General features: G+C 37.8%; 1 protein-coding gene and 1 long non-coding RNA gene across 11 annotated transcripts in view; one reads left to right on the forward strand and one right to left on the reverse strand.

The window, feature by feature from the left end:
- TTC29 (tetratricopeptide repeat domain 29) overlaps positions 1-19,903 on the reverse strand; it is a 238,501-nt gene that overhangs the window by 120,784 nt on the left and 97,814 nt on the right. For 3 of the 10 annotated variants that reach the window (XR_005859936.2, XM_040700300.2, XM_046940596.1), the window contains 2 exons: positions 2,274-2,535; positions 440-536 (listed from right to left, as the gene is read on the reverse strand). Coding sequence is in view for 9 of the 10 variants with exons in the window: in XM_040700300.2 (XP_040556234.1) it covers positions 440-536; positions 2,274-2,301 (125 nt within the window). In the remaining variant the exon portion in view is untranslated. Of the gene's footprint in view, positions 1-439; positions 537-1,691; positions 2,536-19,903 lie in introns of those variants that run through there. The other 7 variants (XM_040700311.2, XM_015276681.4, XM_040700312.2 and 4 more) reach the window with 5 other exon arrangements.
- Positions 2,415-15,206, forward strand: LOC121110616. The gene is made up of 2 exons (XR_005859937.2): positions 2,415-2,563; positions 14,887-15,206. It is a non-coding gene; the product is annotated as an uncharacterized LOC121110616 (long non-coding RNA).

Here is a 19,903-nt window from a genome sequence, read left to right on the forward strand (position 1 = left end):
GAATATAGCTTGAAAGGATTACGGCACTGTATTTTATACTCCCAGGTAGTAGCTACAGGATAACATTTTTGTTTTCAAACAGTTATATTCATTATATTTTGAAAGATGCCAGACTGTTTTTTGTTTGAATGAAAAAAAGGTACATTTTCATTAACTTTTGTTTTATCAACGCAAGACAATACCGACTAATCAGAAATAACTTTCTATGGCTTCTGAAGGTGTTTTGAAGAAACAGGATGAAACATCTACCTTAAGCAGAATGCATTTCCATTTTTTTTCCTTTTAAGAACAGAACTTCCCTAAGATAAACTTTTCTTCTTTCTTATTTTTGCATTTCTAAGTGCTGCAACAATTGAAAATAATTTATCAAATTGGCACATCAGATTGAAGCTACTCACAGTAAAAATAACACTACTCTGAAAGAAAAAAAGGCACGTACCTGGCAAAATCTAATGGGGGGCAAATCGTTGGCTCTTCAAACCTGGGATGCCATGGTGGGCTTTCAATGATTTCTTGAGGCAACACTTTCATTTCAACTAAAACAAGTAAACAAAACCCCAATTATTTGAAATAATGTTTTCACAATGATCTGCTTTCCCTTTTGTCACTTTCCAGTTAACTTTTATTTTCATTGCATCACGTGTGACACTGCCCTCCAGTTCTGCACAAATCTGTTTGGGCCTCAGCATGGCTTCATGCGGATGTAACGTGTAGGAATGGATATGACCTTAAGTTCAGTAGTTTTCTTTTTGTCATTGAAGTGCTTTTAATCCACATAGAAACAACCAGTGCAGGCATCTTACTTGCATGTGATTCCCCATGCTTCCTCAAGCTAGGTAGGTCCAAATGCTAATAATCAATGCTAGTACATAAAGTGAAGAAATGACTGAACATGCAATGTGCAGTGCAACAAAAGGCAATGAATTAACATTCAAAATAATACATAATTGTCCCAGTAACAAGCATTTGAGTAGAAAAATGCAAGTAATGCTATACATGCAACTTAGGATTTTACTTAAAACAAAAGCAGAAAGCCCCACAGTTATGTAGAATTGTCTGGCTTGTCATTTTGAAGTACATAAATGCTAATAGGACTTCTTTGTCATAGAGAGCTACTGTGTTTTTTCCCCAAGTATTCAGCCTGCACTTCCTACCATTAAAGTTTCAGCTGCCAGTTCCTTCATTTTGCATGCCTGTGATCTGAGGACGTTAGCAGCAGGAGCACCCTCACTTTTAAATTTGGTTTAATGTAGGTATTGCATGCCCTGCTGGTAGGCCTCAAGGCACAAACTTTTAATAGGGACGGGAAAACAGAATATAAGGGGGGGGGAGAGGAGGAGGAGAGGAAGAAGTTAACTATTTGCTGCATTTAGTGGAAGGAAATTCCTTTTGTGGGAAGGGAGTGATAGATACAAATCAACTTGATGATCGGTATCGGAGTAGCAGAATACTGTATTTACCAGCCTTCCTGTGAACGAAATCCCTTCCACTCATGAAGTATTTCACTACAGATATCGTGAAGCTTTTTTTTTTTTTTTCTTAATTCTTTTTAATCATTACTTAGAATGGAATAGCAATAAACTGTGGGTGAAGATGTCCGAATATGGTTAATTCCTCCAAGTCACTCTGTTAGGGGTTGTAGTACCAAATTTGTTACAGGAAGAACAAAAAGTTAAAAGAAACCAACTTACAATTGGAGGCAGCAGCATTTTACACCAGCGTGTCGTTGGGAAAGAAAACATCAGTGCAGAAATAAAAACAAAGTCCACAAAAAGCACTGGTATCTCATCACTACAGAAAATTACACTTGTTACAGAAAGCGCACATTGAAGATCTCTGCTGAGGAAGATGCTATTCAGTGAGGAATGGTAAGTAAACTTTATACCAACACCGGAGCCCAGAGAACAGGCAAAGCTTGCTGCGAGCCCCTTCCTTATGGAGCACGGAGAGAAAAAAGTGCCAGCAGAGCACGTCTCAATAGCAGCCGCTCAGTCTGGCAGGTAGGAGGGCTGACTGCGGGCAGCGGTGGGACAGGGCGGGCAGTGGGCTCAGAAGCACCGAGCCAGGAGCGGCTGCACCACCACAACCTACCGGCTACGAGACAGGTGCGTTCATTTTTCTCCCTAACTCGTTAACTACCCGGTGTAGCCGTAGCCCCCACGGCGGATAGCGGCCCTTTGGCTGCGGCCCCCCCGGCGAAATGGCGGACCCGTCCCGCGTGGACGACGGGGGAGGAGAGGGGGTCGCCAACGGCGCGTCCCCCCGTGTCGCACCTGAAAAGCAGCGGCGCGGAGCCCCCATCCCGAGCAGAGCGCGGCGGCCGCGGCCCTGCAGGCTATGGTGCCGACGCCGCCGGCCCCGCCATGGCAACGGGGGCGGGCGGTGCCGAGGGTGGTAGCGAGCGGTGAGCGGCTGCCGAGACGGCGACTAAGCACGAGTTAGACCTTACGAGCTCCGGAAGATGCGAGAACCCAGCGCAGCTGAAGGTTTTCAACAATAACTTTCTTTCAGGATCTCTTCAGACATCCTTCAGGCCTATCGAGTAATAGAAAACAGAAAGCATGTAAGCGCAGATTTAATTTCAGTGAGTGGCATGAAATGAAGATTTTGGGTTTCTGGAAAACTCTGTCACCATGTGTGATAAGAGCCCTCTGCCTGTAACAAAAGAACTCCTCCGCTGAGCCACTGATCAGCTGGGCAGTCTGAGAGCTTACAGGAAATAGAACTAGTGAGAAGGAGCCAACGAAGGTTTGGTAAATGTGGATGGAAAAGAGAAAAGAAAGCATAATCAGGATACCAAAGAACACAAAGAGTATTTCAGAAGCTTCCATTCCAGTGCTGGAAACTTGACACTAGCAGAAGAGGTCATTCTGTAGCACAGATTCGACCCGGTTTTTATTGCTAAAACTGTTTGGAAAACTGGCATGTCAAAATCAATTGTTATAATCTATTTTGGAAGGATCGAGTGGACAGAAAGCACTTCAAAGATGGCATTACCTATTTCTGAGTTGATGGCAATCGGAAGCACATGGTCTTGAATGTTCATGGGTCAGTGTTCTAACGGATAAACCAGAAATTGACAGGGTACTTAGCTGATATCAAATCACACTAGAGAACAGCACGACCTATGCCTTACCTGTCTACAACATACAGGGAAAACACTCCCGTACCGTGATGAATTTCAATCTAGGTGTCACATGCTGGAGATCTCATACTGCCAGGGTTAAAAAGTACTTGGAATTTCAAAATATTTTAAGAGTCAATTTCCTAACTTAACAATTTCCTTCCCAACAGAAGGAAATTCTATGTTAGAGCTCATCTAGACAGATAAAAAGGAATTGAGCACAGAACTAAAAATTAGTCATAGCTTAGGGTATAGCTTAAGGTCTTAGATATAACTGATAGTTATTTGATCACATTTGTTACACGCAAACAGAATTAAATCCAAACCAAAAATATATACGCTTCATGCGCTGAAAGGCATAATTTTATAAAGGTGAAAACTACTGTAAGATAAGTCTGTTAGGAGAAAGAATTGAATGTGAGATGGGAAAATATTAATTGGAAACTGTGTAAGGACTCCCAAAGTCATCATCCTGTGACTAAGGGATACATTTACTAAACAGATAGGGATAGATTACAAAGAAAACATCTACGAAACAGAAGATATCTGGTATTATAGATGTGGATTATAAGTTAGAAATTGTAGAAAATGACTGTGGGTAGTAAAAGGCTTAAAGGGAATAAATGAATAAATAGTCAACAGTTAAACTGAAGAAAATCAAAGGGTATTTTTTTCCCCCCTTCAAATGTAGAGGTTAGAAAATGATCTAAATGATGAAAAGTCTCTATTAAGTGATGAAAATGTCAACTTTAACCATGACAAACTTGGGAAGTTGAAACACAGAAATGAGGAATGTGAGGGTTTCAACCCTGAGCATGCTATCAGGCAGCAATCAGTGTACAATGATGTACAAAGTACACAAAAAGTACAAAGCACAGTGCAGGCTGCTGTGGGCTGCAGGAGGAGCTCTGTCAGGATGATGCAACAGGGATAATCTCTAACATATCCAGGTTTTCTTCAATCAATATTCCTCCTCCTCCCAGTCCAGGACAAGGGATAAAAAGAGGTCAACGGGGAGATTCTTCAACTCTGTGAGACCTTGCATGGCATATTAAGCTAGGTACTGATTTGAATGACCTTTAACCAAAAGTTGGCTCTGGGACTAGTGCTGTTTTTCATACCAAATGAACTACACAAAAGCTACAGAAAAGAGAGAATTTCTGCAGACAAACCCTGTAAGGTTTTACAACAAATATTTCTAAACAAAATTTTATTTTTGGTGTATGAAATCTCTTCAAACCAAATAACTAGAAACCTGCTGCCTCTCAAAACAGATAAGCTTTCCAAAAAGAAATTAATCCTTCCTATGCATCTTCTCCTTACACATGAGATGTAAACTGCATTTCTACCTTTCTGATAATCACATGCAAGAGAAATATGTAGGTAGTACTACTTGTAGGTGGTAATTATAGAACCAAACCAGAAATGGTTTTCTCTTGCATACAAAAGGAGCCATTTCCTGAGGTACATTATAAGGTTTTTCTTTCATAGTAGATTCTTCAATACTGTTTATAAGTTTTACTCACTCTGTAAGCGATACCCTCTGGTTTCTTTAGAGATGAGCATGAGGGATTTTTGGATGAAATCGCTAGCACGAAGCCCATGGAGTCAGCAGTTCTGACAAAGATCAAACAAACTTACAGTGTAAAAGTTACTGTAAGGATCACTAGTCTTGCTATTCATTATATACCCATTACGCATCAATATACTCGATCATTGCCAAGTTCTGCTGCTGGCATAATAGGCCTAGGAAAGATCCAAATATTTGAAAGAGAATGCAAGTCTCCAAAATTTTTATTTCACAGTTCTTGTCATGTTTCATCTTGCTGTAGCTTGTAGCTGGTCCTTAGACAGAAGTCTTCCAAAGTAATACTAGAGCTAAAGGATAAGATATCCTAAGCCATTTCTTTATCAGGCTTTCCATTTCTCTGTGTTTATATAATTGAAATCTATAGTGGAAAACTAAACATAAATAGCAGTTAACACTGCTCTACTGCATTGGTGAACATTTATTTATATATGTTGTTTTATTCACTTCAAAGAAAAGCATTCACATTGCTAACAACTTGCTAACAGAAGTAGCAACCCTCCCAAGGTTAGTTCTAAGGAAGCAGGTCTAAGGGCTGATATAGTTAAGAGGAAGACAAATAAAAATATAATTATGTTTTGCTAACATGGTTATTTCAGGAACAATCTTGTGTGAATGCTTATGAAAATATGGAATGTATCTGGGTAGGAATTAAGTATTAGGAATGCAGATGCACATAAAAAATTAAGCAGATATATACACACATATATATAAGTAGCATTTCCTCAGCCTTGAAGTAAAGTATGGAATGGGCAGAAGTTCCTATTCTTAAGGTGTTATTGTTCTGCATGCATAGAAATTTGACTTCTCTGCTATTCAAAAGTGGGTAGTAACATTTATTTGTATTCCTGGGAGTACCAGAGATAGTGCCCTTCAATTTTATGACTGTTAGAAATGAGGATAGAATTCACAGCAGCCTAAAAAATCTCTGAAGTATATAAACCAGTATTTCCTTAACCTGAGACACGTGTAGGAAAAATCAGAGTTGGCACTATACAAAGATTTTATTGGCCTTTGTTTGAGATCATTTAATACACTTACTCATGAATGATGGAGCTGCAAGTATCACTGTCTTCTAAAACTCATGCTGTTAAGTCTTTCATGCTGTGCCACTGTTGGTCCTATATTCTACATGCAATACAGAGAAAAACTGCCCCAGCATGCTGTTTTGTTCTCTCTCTCTTCCACCCCCACTCAGCCCCCCGACACTTTGTGTACCTGAAAGATAACCCATTAACATCTGATCCTGGTTCTGTAGTTACGTTTACTTATTTCAGATATTCTTATTCATACTTTTTTAGGTATGCCTCAGATGGACTTTCACCTATGGAAACGTCTGTAGCATTATCAATTGAACTTGCTTCACCTATCTAGAAGTATCTGTGTGAGAAGTTGATCAAACTACGTCACTAATTTGGCTCATAAGTACAACTTTTTTCATCACCATAACAGTATCTATGTGACATGCAGCTTATCATCATGAATTATGGGGGAAAGGATAAACAACCCATTAAGAAATTAAAGGCCCACAAAGGTGCAGTTTGATAAAGGATAAAAAAACCCCACAGGGTACATATAATAAGATCTCTCCCCTGAAGAGTGATTGTTATCTTTCTTTCATGAACGTCAAAGACCTGGAGCTTCTCAGTGCCTCAGGCAAGTGAGTTTGAAGGTCTCCTTCATGACTGAATAGAAAATAGTAATCAGAATGTACTTCAAGACTATTTATTCTGTAGAGCATTTAAAAAAATGCTTTATGTGTAGAACTGATATTAATAACTGATAAAAACAGCCACTTTATTATGAAACTCTGCTACATTTATTGCATTCAGTGTGTCATTATCTATTTAATCTAGTATATGTTGGGTTTATTTTCATGGAACAGTGGGCTAAATAGCTCTGCTTGATACTGTTATTCCCATTTAATTTGTGCAGTCTTCAGTCTGTAATAAATGAAAGCCTGTGTAAAAGAAGAGTGACTTACAGATAAAGATATCTTTGCAACCCCAAGAGAAATAAGTTATTATTAAATGTTTTCATTCCCTAAGACAAAATATACAGACAATATCCTTAATGTATTGTAGCTAATAAAATATGCCCTCTTTATACTAATAAAAGGGAGTAGTATTTACAGTCTTTCGGCTTCCTCTGAGTGAATTTCTTGATTGTATCCATGGTATGACTGGTGGCTGAGACAGGGCCTAACCAAACCAAAGGAGAAGCAGGCAAAAAGAATAACTTAAGTGATGACAATAGAAACATCCTGCACAGTTTTCTTCCTTTTTTGATAGATCACACTAAAATTGGTGGGAAAAAAAAACATTCGATGTCACCTTCATTGTGATGAAGAATATATAGAAGTTGGAATTCTGAAGTTGTGCATTTATTTGTATTGCTACTGAACTCCTTCCATTACTGTTTTCTAGTTCTGGTCACACCCATTGATCATCTCTCACCTTAAACTAGGTTGTAAGCAGTGACATGGACAAGTAATAGAATATTATTTATAGATAACATTTCATAATGCAGCCTAGCCCGGAGACCTTTGGGCACTACTGTAGTGGAAACAATAAATAGCAATATGTTAGCTGCATAGAACAAATGTCTTTGGAGATCTGAAATTCTCTTTCTAGCTGACTTCAGGAATGCTGTCAGCGACAGCCAGCATTGCCTTTGGCCTCTTCCCTCTTGGCCTGTGATTTATGTAACACATTCAGGTGGGAAAGCACCCAGTGGAGGCTTACCTACATTTTAAATGCTTACCTATCAAGATTTATAACTTTAAAGTAGCTGGAGTGAAAAAGGCATGTAAAGTTAGTATCTAGGATAAAAAAAAATCAGGTGGTGTTGTTAGATAGTCCTAAGACTTTAAGTGTATCATGCTAGAGATAGTTGAAATCCTTGGGGGCAGGAGGTCTGCGGATTAATGGATGTTTTTCTCCTCTGTAAATTCCTTTGTATCCGTAAGGCTAAGAGGTGTTGCTCTGTAGGCAAAGCAGAACTTAAAGCTAAACTTTGGAAACTGCTTTGGAGATGGAAAGCGCTATGTAAACATATACTTCCACTCCAAGTACTTACGGTACTTACCTTCAAATGGAAATTAAAGTTATGTAGTGTGATAAAAGCATTGCATGACATAAGTGTAATTTCATTTTAGTGTCTGTACTAATTTTGTGTGTGTGTGTGTAAGTTTCTCATGTACTAGATTGTTGTTATCGACCAGCCACAAAAGTGATACTGAAATTCTAATGGAATTTTAACATTCCCTATAAGTGACATGAATATAGGCTTCATTTATTAATTGTAGCTGATTAGCCACAAGGCAAACATTTAATTAAACCTTGGGAGACAATAACATTGCACATAAATTATCCATTTAAGAGCACATAGGTCTTTTTATTTCATTAAAAATGGTTTAACCAATAACTACACATCTTAAGCTCAATCTGTGTTTGTGCAGGTTTAAAACCAGAAAATCCCCTAGTGCATTGCTGGGTTTTTTTCAGACATTTATTTCTTGATGCTTTCTGATTTGTATTTACTTACCACTTGTTCATGCTGCTTTCCCGATTAGTGAGACTGTCACTCAAGTTGTGGATTAACTATTGATTAAAGAAGTCCAACCAAATTATTTACTTTTTAAATAACTTCAGAACACTCCAAAAGGTACAAATAGGTGTTCATGGGATTGTTAAAAGTAAAAAAATCAAAAGAAATACAATGCAATGCAGCCGTATATTGAAGAATTCTGCTTTGAATTATTTTTGTCCCCATGCAGCTATTTTCTATTCTGTATCTGAAGATCTAAAAGCAGCCACACTTTGCATAAGTTTAAACAGATCACTATCTAAGCCATGAAGTAACTCTGAAAAGTAAAAGTCCTCCCACCCCTGGTATGGTCAGGCATATGTTTTGCGAGCAGCCCTTCTTTCTTCAGCACATTTTGGGTACCTACTGCATTTCCTGAATAATGCAGGCTGAGGCAAAGACAAATAGGTGATGGAAAAAAATTACTCAATAAAAAAAAAAAACATGGTTTCACTAGTACAGAACACTGTTTCATTTATATATATATATATATGTATATATGATTTTAAGACTTGCAGGTGAACCTCAAAGTTATAAGAATTTGATTCTAGATACAATTTTACTATCTTCTGGTGTTTTATGAAGAATAGATGGAAGCACGATGTGAGTTTTACTTGATTTTTCTTCAATGTATTTATATAAAAAGAACACAGGAATCAGAAATATGTATTGCAATTATTTCCTGAAAACAAGTCAAAGGAAACTCCTGTAGTTGTCAGTGCCGGTCTACATACCCGCCACCGTCTTTACCCAGCTTTTGTCCATCTAGGCAGTACTGTGAGAACAGGGATCTCACCTCTCTGTTTTCAGTGTCATATTTCCAGGAGTACAGGGAAAACGGCATTTCTGAAAATCAGTTGGTGTGCTGCCACAAAATTAATTTTGAGTTATTTAATAAATTAGTACTACTAGGCATTAGAACAAAATACCCATTCTTGTCACAGATGTTCTTGAAAGAAATTGCCCAGCTTAAGTACATGAAGTCCACCAAGGGAGCCAATATGAGGCCCTCTATCCCAAGCCAGCCTCCTAGTCTTCAGGTGTTCTGCTTTGTTTTTGGAAAACAGTTTTATTTCAGGTTCAGAAAGCAGAGGAAACACCAGCTAGAAATCAATTATCAAATAAAAGCAAGCAGACAAAAAAAAAAAAATCTGATATACAGTAGATTTGCAAACTGTCTGTATGTCTGTGAAGTTAAATGTAGGTTACTCCATTCATGTACAAAGATATTTAGATGGCAAATGGAAACTAGCTGCTGTGAAGCGTACCACGTTCATATATAATTAAAGCACCCGAGAGTAAAATAGTGAGGCACAATAGGTGACAACTGATAAAAACAAGGGAAGAAGTATAAAACAGGATACAAAACCCTGGGGATTATAGAGAATATCTAATACTGGCAGAAGATCCTACGACAACTGTATCCAAATTACCAGATAATATGAAAATAATAACAGAACTGCTGGAGCCAGTGAATTCAGTGAGATATTGCCAACATACGGAGCTTCTCAGGCAAATCAGGTTGCAGCATTTCTTGGAAGAATAGTTTCACTCATCTGCTATGGATCTGCCTAAAAAATTCCCACTGAGATTTGGCCAAACCCTCCTTTTTTTTTCTTTTTTTTTTTCTTTCTTTCTTTTTTTTTCTGAGAGCTTATCTATCAAAGTAACACCTTTTAGAGAGTGAAACTGAAAATGGTGGCTGGCAGTGACAGTTTAGGGGCATAAATCCTAGAAAAGATATTTTGCTGTGTAAATAGATGAGTTGGGTATTTGTATAGTTGCAACAGGCTTTAACATAAATGCCTTTGTTTTGTAGTTGTCTTGTGGCCAAAACCATGAAGTTCTTTTCTAAATGCAAAACAGGAGTTTGTATCAGACAATTTCTTATGATTTAGGCTCTGGGAGAGCATGTTTATTGAGAAGTTGTTTTCTTTGCACGGATTCTTCTTACGCATGTACAGCATTTTCACATCAGAATTTCCTCAGACTTGAACAAATTGGGTATACTCTCTTCCTTGCTACATCTTGAAAATCAGTTGTCTGCAAATATACAGCCTTTCTGAATTCTAAGTCTCACAACCCCAGAATTTTTCAATTTCCTGTAATTTAATGGACATAGGTTCTTAAAGTACGGCAGCAGAGAAATGCAATGACTGAAGAGTGTGAAATACAGACATCACACAGACCCTAAAATGGATCATTCCTAATTTTAACACCATGAAGAGCCAGACAAAAACATGACACACAGATAACTGGATTGTTTTCAAGCAGATATTTCTAATAAGTCAGTGATTCTCCTTCCTTCCTTATGCTTAGTGTTTTCTTTCAAGTACTGGTGTTCCTCTCTCCCATTTACAGCTCATTTGTTGTTATTCATCAGACCCACAGCTAAGTGGGTCTTTTTCCTATAGGAGCAGGTCTCCATCTCCCTCCATCCCCCCTCCTCCCCCGCTCCTTTTTTTCCCCTTTTTCCATTCCTTCTTTATCTTAGTAAACTGTAACTCAGTACATTTACATCACCTTTTGAACAGGGACAAAATTCTGTATCCATAGAGGTAGGGAGAAAGCCAGCAGGACTGCAGGGACACACAGAGACTTTGGAAATTTACTACACAGCACTTTTTACTGCTTTATGGCACAGTCACACCCATAGGGAAGTGTGAGATCAACAGTTCCGTGCTGTTGCTGTGAACACCTGACTTTTTTGTTTTGGTTCTGGAAGTAACAATCACTAAAATAATCAATTAGGAATTATTTTTTTTCCATCCTGGGGAAGATGTACTCGAGGTCCATTCATCTCAGATAATGCACATCACTTGCTTTTCCACAGAAGTTTTGTACCTTAAATCATTCTGCATCTTTCCTGCACACATATCCACGGTGTTTGGTCAGTATTTTCTTTCAGGCATTAGCATCTTAAGAGCTACAAAGAGCTGATATCAGCTGTCAGTTTGCATATCCTTTTTTGATTCCAGCCTTGTGCTCTGATTCAGGCATTCCCACTGCTTATTCCAGTTACATCTTTTGAACTTCCTGTTGCTGTATAAGTAATTGGGTACCTTGCCCAGTCTTTTTCTATACAGAGTAAATGTGCTGCTCCTGGGTTGTACGTACAATCTACAGTCAGTCCTTATGCAGTATTTATGCACATCTTTCCAGAAAGATTATTTTGATGTTAATTTAGGCCACTTAAGAGCAGTCAGCCATCACTAGTAAATTAAAACCTGTAGACATATCAGATCTATTATGGCATATTTTTCAAAACGGTGACAACTAACAACTAAATGATGTGTGACGAACACGTCAGCCCCCACCCTGCCCATCACAAACACTTCTCAAATCCTGTCAGTGACATTCAAGTTTGCAATTTTTATGGTTCCATTTCTGTGAACTTTCCCAAGGTTCTACTATTTATGAAGTGGAAGACACCTCAGGAAGGTTGAGGTTGATGTAAAATGTAACAGTAAGAGAAAAGATCGAGAGACGCACAACTTTTTCTACTTGGTTTGCCAGAAATTTGCAGGCACAACCAGTAGAAAATCTGAAATTTGATTCAATATATTATTTCTTAAAGACTACCGAGTATAACATTCCAAAACTGTTTCATAATGATGGATCAAAATACCATTTTTAATTGTCCAAGTGGAATAATTAGAAGTTGTATATTACACTGTTACTGCAGCATTCGTAAGAGGAAGCAAATAGTGGCCGTGTAATAAAATGTTAAAGTTCTGTGTTTATTTTCTAGTGACATCACTGATGCAGCGATGCAAATCTCTCAGTTTGTTTTACTTCTTTTCACAGTTATGTATTATTCATGTTGTATTAGTACATGCACTGTTTATTTCCCTAATTGTAACAAGCACTTAATTAATTACACTATAACCTCTTGAATCTACAGGCCAACTGTTGCGTCTTTAGTTAATATTTTAAAGTCTCATCTTTTTCCATTTTTCCTTGCGTCTTTGATGTTTTGTTTCTTACCCTTCTTGTTTGGGTTCTCTGTGGAATAGTCTCAGAATAATCCTGCAGTTCTCTTTTATGACTGAAACTTTGCATTTTAACAGTTATCTGGAGATACTTTCTTCCTTGTGAAATATCAGTTTTAATAACAAGAAAAGAAAAATGCCATAAATCTGCACTAACCACATAAAGCTGAAGTCTCTGAGAGACTGATTAACATTGAGACTCTACACAGGTTTTTCAATAATTAGAGGATGTGCTTGCATGGAGCCATGACTGTACTGGCCTTGATGCCATTTCTCAGGGCAGACAGCAATTATTACAGCCCACAGTAAATTTCCTACATTCTCTGCCTCCAGCCAGTGAAGATCTTTTTGGAGTAAAGGTCTCTTAATTTTCCACGCTCTTGTCATCAGCTTGGATTAGCAATGTGTTCTGCTTATTTTCATCAGCTGGTTTAGAAACAACTGACAGCTGCTTTTCTGCTGTAGCATTTTCTCTACACTTGAAGAGATCAGAATCTTAGCTTTAATTATATTAACACACCAGGTAACAGTCCTGGCATTTTCAGCAGGACGCCTACAACCAAACAGTTACCACTATCTTTGGGCTCAGGTGAGGACCCCCCACTCAGCACTCACTACCTTTCTGGTGTAGATTATATTTATTTATTGTTCTCAGATTTTGTCACTTTCAAGTTTCATGGATGAATTATTAACTGTGGTGGAGGGCTCCTTCTTCTACGATACAGTCACGCCTGTGTTTACACATATTCACTGGTTATTTCAACCCTGATTTTTACTGTGCTAAAACACCACAAAAAAAACTTCACCTAACATAACATTAGTTACCATAGCATATAATTAGGGCTAGTCAAATAAACATCAACTTGCTTAATTTAAGTGCTTCCATTACTCTTTAATTATACAAGCGAGATCCTGCCAGAGTTGTTAGTAGGGGGAAAGTGTCCATATGACTTTTTGTAACAAAACATTGGACTGAGCTGTGTAAGTCATGGGACACATTGCTATTTCCTGCAGAGCTCAAATCCCTCTTGAAGAACTGGTAGATTTACAGTGTGCTTTCATAGACAGTTGGTTTCACCCCTTGTCACCTGGCATACTTTATAATTTGCCTTTACATATGATATTGTCAGTTCATGCTAAGATTCTCCATGATGTCTCCCTTAGATGTAGTAAAGAAACTTCTAAACAAGAGACTTCAAACACTCACAGGCTCTGTTGTAATGAACTGTGGGCACTTTGAGTGCAGTATTCTAGCTCTGCCTGAGTCCACTGTTGCAACCACAGAGTCTGAACTCTGGCTTATGCCAGTTAGACTTCAGCTTTAGCAAATGTTAGAGTGTTTATGAGTGGATGCAGCATGTCTGGGTCCTTACTGTGGCTTGGATATCATATCAACATATATGCATAAGTTTGCCCTAAGTAACTAACAGCCACCATGGATACCTTACTAAGGAGTCATGCAGGCCAGGTGCAATGGAGGCAGACAGTAAGAGGAGAACAACCAAAAATGATCTCCAAAAAATCACTAAGATTGAAAAAGACCACTGAGATCTAGTCCAACCTTCAGCCCATCACCACCATGCCCACTAAATTAGTACCAAGCAGAGAGGGATGATCACCTCCTTAGTCCTGCTGGTTACACTATTTCTAACACAAGCCAGGATGCCATTGGCCTCCTTGGTTCCCTGAGCACACTGCTGGCTCATTATCAGCTGGCTGATCCTTCCCTCAGATCCTTTTCCTTCGTGCAGCTTTCCAGCCACTCTGCCCCAACCCCTAGTGATTTATGAAGTTGTTGTGACCAAAGTGCAGGACTGGCATCCTCAAAAGAGTGGAATATAACATAGTTGATTAGAAACAGGATTACAGAATCTTTAGAATTGTGGAAGCTGAGGAAAATTTATCAGGAAAAAAGGAAAGGGAGAGAAAGACTGAAATAGAAGAGATGTGAAACAGGAAACTCAGAGAAATATAATTTGTTTATTTTTTAAAAAAAGAGATCAGGAATTGGGAAATGAGGAAGGTAAAAAAAAAAGACAATATAATGTGAAGAAAAGGCATAACCAACAACAGTGGAAGAAAGTAATTAAAAACTGTTGAGTAAACTTCTGGAGAGAACACAGATCAAAAACATTGTCAGGTGTTGGCTGAGAAAAAAGAAAAAAAGAATGAAAATGCAGGTAAATAGAACCGAATATCTGGTGGGCTGATACCAGTGTTGGCAAGTACAGCATCTGGCAGTTTTGAAGAAATAGTGAGAGGTCTAGGACAGATCTGACATGTAAACAGACTTATCCTACTGAAACTAGCTGAGGGTGAAAAGTTTGAGTTATGAGGTGGGAGTGCCCTGATGAATGGAATGTCTTCTTACTGCTCTATCCCATATGTTGAGGAGATATTCAGTCGCACAACATTTAGAAAGAGTAACAATTTCTTCTGACATTTCTCCTATGAGAACATAAAGTATCCCATTACTATATCATCTCAGCTGCAAAATACATTAATAGCAGTGGCTGTGGTTTGTGAATGCGGTACAGGAGAAATTATAACCTTTTAGAAAAACCCACTGATGTTTCTGTTTCGTCCTTGTCTAGATTAAAATGGAAGAAGGAAACAGACAGAAATGGAGAAGAGAGCCTTTCCCAGAAAGGGAAACTTGCAATACTGCATCCAACAGAGGTGAGAAGAGAGATACAAGACGAGGTGAAGAGAAGGCCCCGGAGCTGTATGGCTTAGAGCTGACATTTCCCATATTGCACTGAGAGCTCAGATGAAGGAATGGCAGATGTTGGCAGAAGAAATTCCACTGGAGAAAAACATTCCAGCAGGCAGACAGACTTGGAGATGAAGAGAGGATTTCTGTTTAAGAGTCCCTATGTAAGATACTGCTGTAATAATTATTTTTGTAAGAAAACTCATGACTCTATGTTTCTTGTATGTCACTTGCTGTAGAACACGATCAATTATGCCTACTTAGAGGCATTAAGCAGAAAAAAAATAAATGGTGATATTGATAAGGAGCATTCCAGCATGCACTCAAACACAGTAGCCAGATCTGTAGCTTCAAAGCAGAGGCTGCTCAGCCCAGGTCTTCAAGCCTGTTTCAACAAGGATAAAGAGAATTCAAAGGAGGCCCTATAAATCTCATCTCTTAGCATGATATTAGCATCAGTAGAAATCCAGCAAATGCAGATGTAGCCTATTTGTTCCTGCAAGAGATGGGATAGGCTGAGCTGCAGGTGACTTGGTAAGGTGACACAGAACACTATTCCAGGTGGAAGGAACTTGTTCTGAGGCAGCACATTGTCCCAGACTTTATGCCTCCAAAGCTGTCACTGAAAGTTGCTGTACTGCAACTTCTTTTGCCAGGTTTTAAATGTTTACATAACTATAGTTCCAAAAATTGAACCCACGTAGGAATTTAAGTCCATATTGCACCAACATTCTCCTCATTTAGTCCCTAACAGTGTTAGTTGATATTCTGTACTTTTAGATTTCACATCACTGAAAGCAGTCCAGCCTTCACCTTCTTTAGGACATTTAGATCCTTCTGTGTACTTAAAACTTTATCTTTGCTTTGAATCATTTATTCCTAATCGAAAAGACCATCTCTGAGTATCTTAAATATTGTTTCTTTTCTCATCACTGTATTATGAACATTACATATAACCTATTTGTAGCTTAGCTACTTCTCCTTCAATACAGTACATCACCATCATTCACTTTCAGTGAATTCCCTCCACACTTTCTTCGTAATAAGCTACACCATGTAGCACTGCATTAGGCTGGGATCCAAAGTGCAGATAGGAAATCATTAGCATTTCATTTGTCTAAGAAGAACATTGGTCATCTTACCAAAGACAAATATTAGGCATTAACCTGACACTCATTTCTGTAATTACAGGCAGTATGCTTCACAGCTTTCTGTATGTATATTCCAAATTCCAGTGGCTCATAACCTTTAAATTAAAAATACATTTTAAAATAGCAGATGAGTAACATAGTAATGTTCGGAAATGTGGGCTAGATTCTCAGCTAGCACAAAACATTGCTTCAATAGCTATGCCATTTTTGATTTTGCCAGCTGAAAACATGGCCTATGACCTCCTTTTATTTATTTTATGCTTTGATAGAAATAGAAACATTTTAAGTTAATGAGATTTTTAGATTTAATCTCTAAATAAATTAAATGAGGAAAAGAAATGTTTTTGAGTTTAGAGTTTTAGAAAATACAACATTTTAACTTCAGAGTAGTTCATTACTTTGTAATGTACTTTGTAATTGTTGAGATCGTAATTAATAACACAATACTTAAGAAAGAGGTATTCTGAACAGATCAGCATATGTGCGTGCATGTTTTAAATGTACGTAATAAGTCTAGCAGCTTATCACCATACTGTGTTCTAGATTTTAATAAAATATTTTAAAGGAATACACACTTATTTGGGGAAAAACAAATAGAAAAAAAACAAATGGCTTAATATTCAATCATAAAAGCGTATTTTGCTTTGAACAGGGGTAAGACTTTTCTTAAGTGCTTGGGTGCATAAACTCACAGAAACTGGACATGTGCAAAAGAAATCTCCAATGAAGGAAACTCATAATTCTGCACTATGAGATGTCATCTGCTCTTTTAGAGGTCAGAGACAAGTTATCACAAAGAGAAGGTAGCAGTTTCTGCCTTGTTTGGCAGTGGTTGTGACACTTTTATGAGGATAAATAAGTGATATTACACAAACAGGGCAGAAAATGTTTTAGTCAAGAATGATGACATTACAATTCAGTATTTTGGGGTAAAAATAATTATGAACAAATTATTTGACCATACTTAAAACTCCCTCAGTATTCTGAAGGAGACCGTCTCAAAAGAGTTCCTCTCTTGTACGTGGTTAGATAAAGAAGTGTGCTCACTGTAGACAATGAAAACACGATTGCTCCAAAGATCCCAGGAAAAGGACTACGTCGATTCCTGCCTCGTGAAGCCTGAGCTGCACCCACCCTTCTGAGCTACTGTTCCCCCCGCTAGCTGGGTTTCGCTAACCAGGGATGCTGGCACATAATAATGAAGTTATGTCTTTATTATACTGCATAGACAGCTGCTCTGAAGTTAGCATGATACAGGATTCCAGGAAGTTTATTTATTTTAAGGCAAAACAGGTAATGATAGAGTTTGATGTTAGAACTGATAAAACAGACTATCTAAATAGACTTTCAAAAATATGGGTAGGAAAGAAAACAATACACCAGGGTAAAGCAGCACTCAAGACAGATTGATCAGAGGGAGCAAAGAAAGATACAGTTAGAGCTGAGGAATGAATAAATTCTCAATCTGTTTAGTATTACTCTGGAAAAGTATGGTTGTCAGTGACAAGATTACTCTGAACACCTGCAGAAGATGAGGTCATATCTGAGACACTAGAGAAGCATCCAGATGAAAGTAGCTGTGTTTTTGTCAACAGGAGGAACAGATAAAAAGCCAAGAAGATAGAAGGAGATATCCTATCACATATTTGGGCTGGTTACATTTTTCAAGTTAAACATGAATTTTCAGTTTACCCCCAAAAATACATGCGGAAGACTTAAAAACTGCAAATAAAACTTGATGGAAAAGCATGCTCCATTTCTTGTGTTACAAGATGTACTCCTTCAAAAATTTCATACCAAAAATATAGTTTCTGTGGATGTTTTCAGTATAACTTCCATGCTATGTTTCCTCAGTTTACTAGCCACAATCACTTCAATACTAGGTTGTGTCTAATGGAAACACAATTATATTCTTTTGGTTTCAGACATCACTTCAACAACAGGAAGCAAAACTCAGATCCAAGAATGCCTTTTGTTAGTGATGTTGCCAAAAGCACAAAGAATGCTGTCAGCTTCTCCCAGGTCACTCTTCATAGCATTATCTTCTCCGCAGTCTCAGACACTTGGACTGGCTACCTGCTACCCATTGACACTGTGCTGGAGCAAAGGAGCTACAGCGAGCGTGCACCGGAAGCACATTGACTTCAGATAAATACATGCAAGCAGCTTGCAGCATCTTCTGCTTTACTTGTTTTTATGAGCAAAGTCCTCCCATCACAGTTACAACAAAGCACTTGTGCTGCTGTATTCATCAGAGATCACTCTTTATGTCAGACTGACATAGTCTCCATAGAACACAGACATTTGGAGTGCTTTCATGAGCTGTCTAAAAAGATCTGGGCATGTTGCCCATGATTTCGTTCATGAGAAATTTTCATTCCAATACCAGAAGTAATTAATTTTATGAATACCTGTAAGTCACTTCCAACATACTTTCAGCACATCAACAAAATAAATTAAAAGGAAATGAGTAACAATTTAATAGTACTTCTACAATGACCTCTCTAAAGTCCTTAGTAATGAACTAGAACAAAAGCACTCTTAAGATGCTCAAGAATGATGTAAAGAAGTGACTTGAAAGTATAAACCCACTTTAAGATAAAAGGTAGGTCCTCACTTACAATGCTACAGTCAAACCTGACAACACAGAAGAAACACAGATAAAAAAGGGACCTTTTGGAAGGTGGATAAAAAAGTCTTGTTATTTTATTCTTCACAACCGTAGCATTTAAAATCCTTCAAATACTTAAAATTAAGATTATAGCTTATTATTTGTAGCATGTTAGAGAGCCTGTTTTTTATTCTTCACAGATGCTGTAGGATGCTAAATTGGTTACTAACTCCTGTATTGTATTGAGAGCCTTATTTATGTTTATTTATTTAAGATACTAAGGATTAAATGCAGGATGATCTGCAGTTTATGTATTTTATTAATTAACTTTAGCATTTTAATTTATAATTCTTGGCTACATGAAGCTTTTTTTTTTTTTTTTTTGCTAAGACTTCTTAGCATTTTATGTACTCTGGGAATTTAGGAACAACTTTAATTAAGAAAAGACCTCCATGTTTAAAATAATAAAAAAAATCATCTCACCATTGAAAATTTTATTGTCAACTTGCTAAAGAAAAAAAGAGAAATGCAGGAGGCTGTAAATAGCATGCACATTAATATTTCTGCATACATAAGTATAAGGTCCATAAGCATACAGATGTTGTAAAGTATTAGATGATCAATAAGTATACAGAGAAGTTAGGCTTAGTAAAATTATCAAATTGGAAAAGATTTCTTATCATAGATAAGACAGATATACCATAGATAAATGAAAGTGCTCACCAGCGTTGTAGGCTCACAAGAAACTCCATGAGGAGCAATCTCCAGAGAGAGATCCTTCCTTAGGTAGCAGTCAGCCCTTAAATGGGGTCTAGGAGAGGTGCAGCCTGGCTCCACCCCTTCTGGTCACACAGTTGAATTGCCTTCACCTGTGCTCCTGCAGCTGACTCAGTGCTTGCCTCAGGTGATCAATCAGAGGTTCTTGCTGTAATTCAACAGTTCCCATACAATAATAATAATATAACTAGTAATGTTTTAACTGAGTTCTTTATTGCTTGGATTTATGTTATTGTGTTTTTAACAGAAAGGGACTTCTAAAGAGAAGATCAGACTGACAGAAAAGACAACAATTTTACTGGATTCAGTGAGGTTCATTTTTAGTGTTGTCTGTGCACATTAATTTTATAACATGTGGG

This window comes from Gallus gallus, chromosome 4 (genome assembly GCF_016699485.2).
Source record: "Gallus gallus isolate bGalGal1 chromosome 4, bGalGal1.mat.broiler.GRCg7b, whole genome shotgun sequence".
NCBI lineage: Eukaryota > Metazoa > Chordata > Aves > Galliformes > Phasianidae > Gallus > Gallus gallus.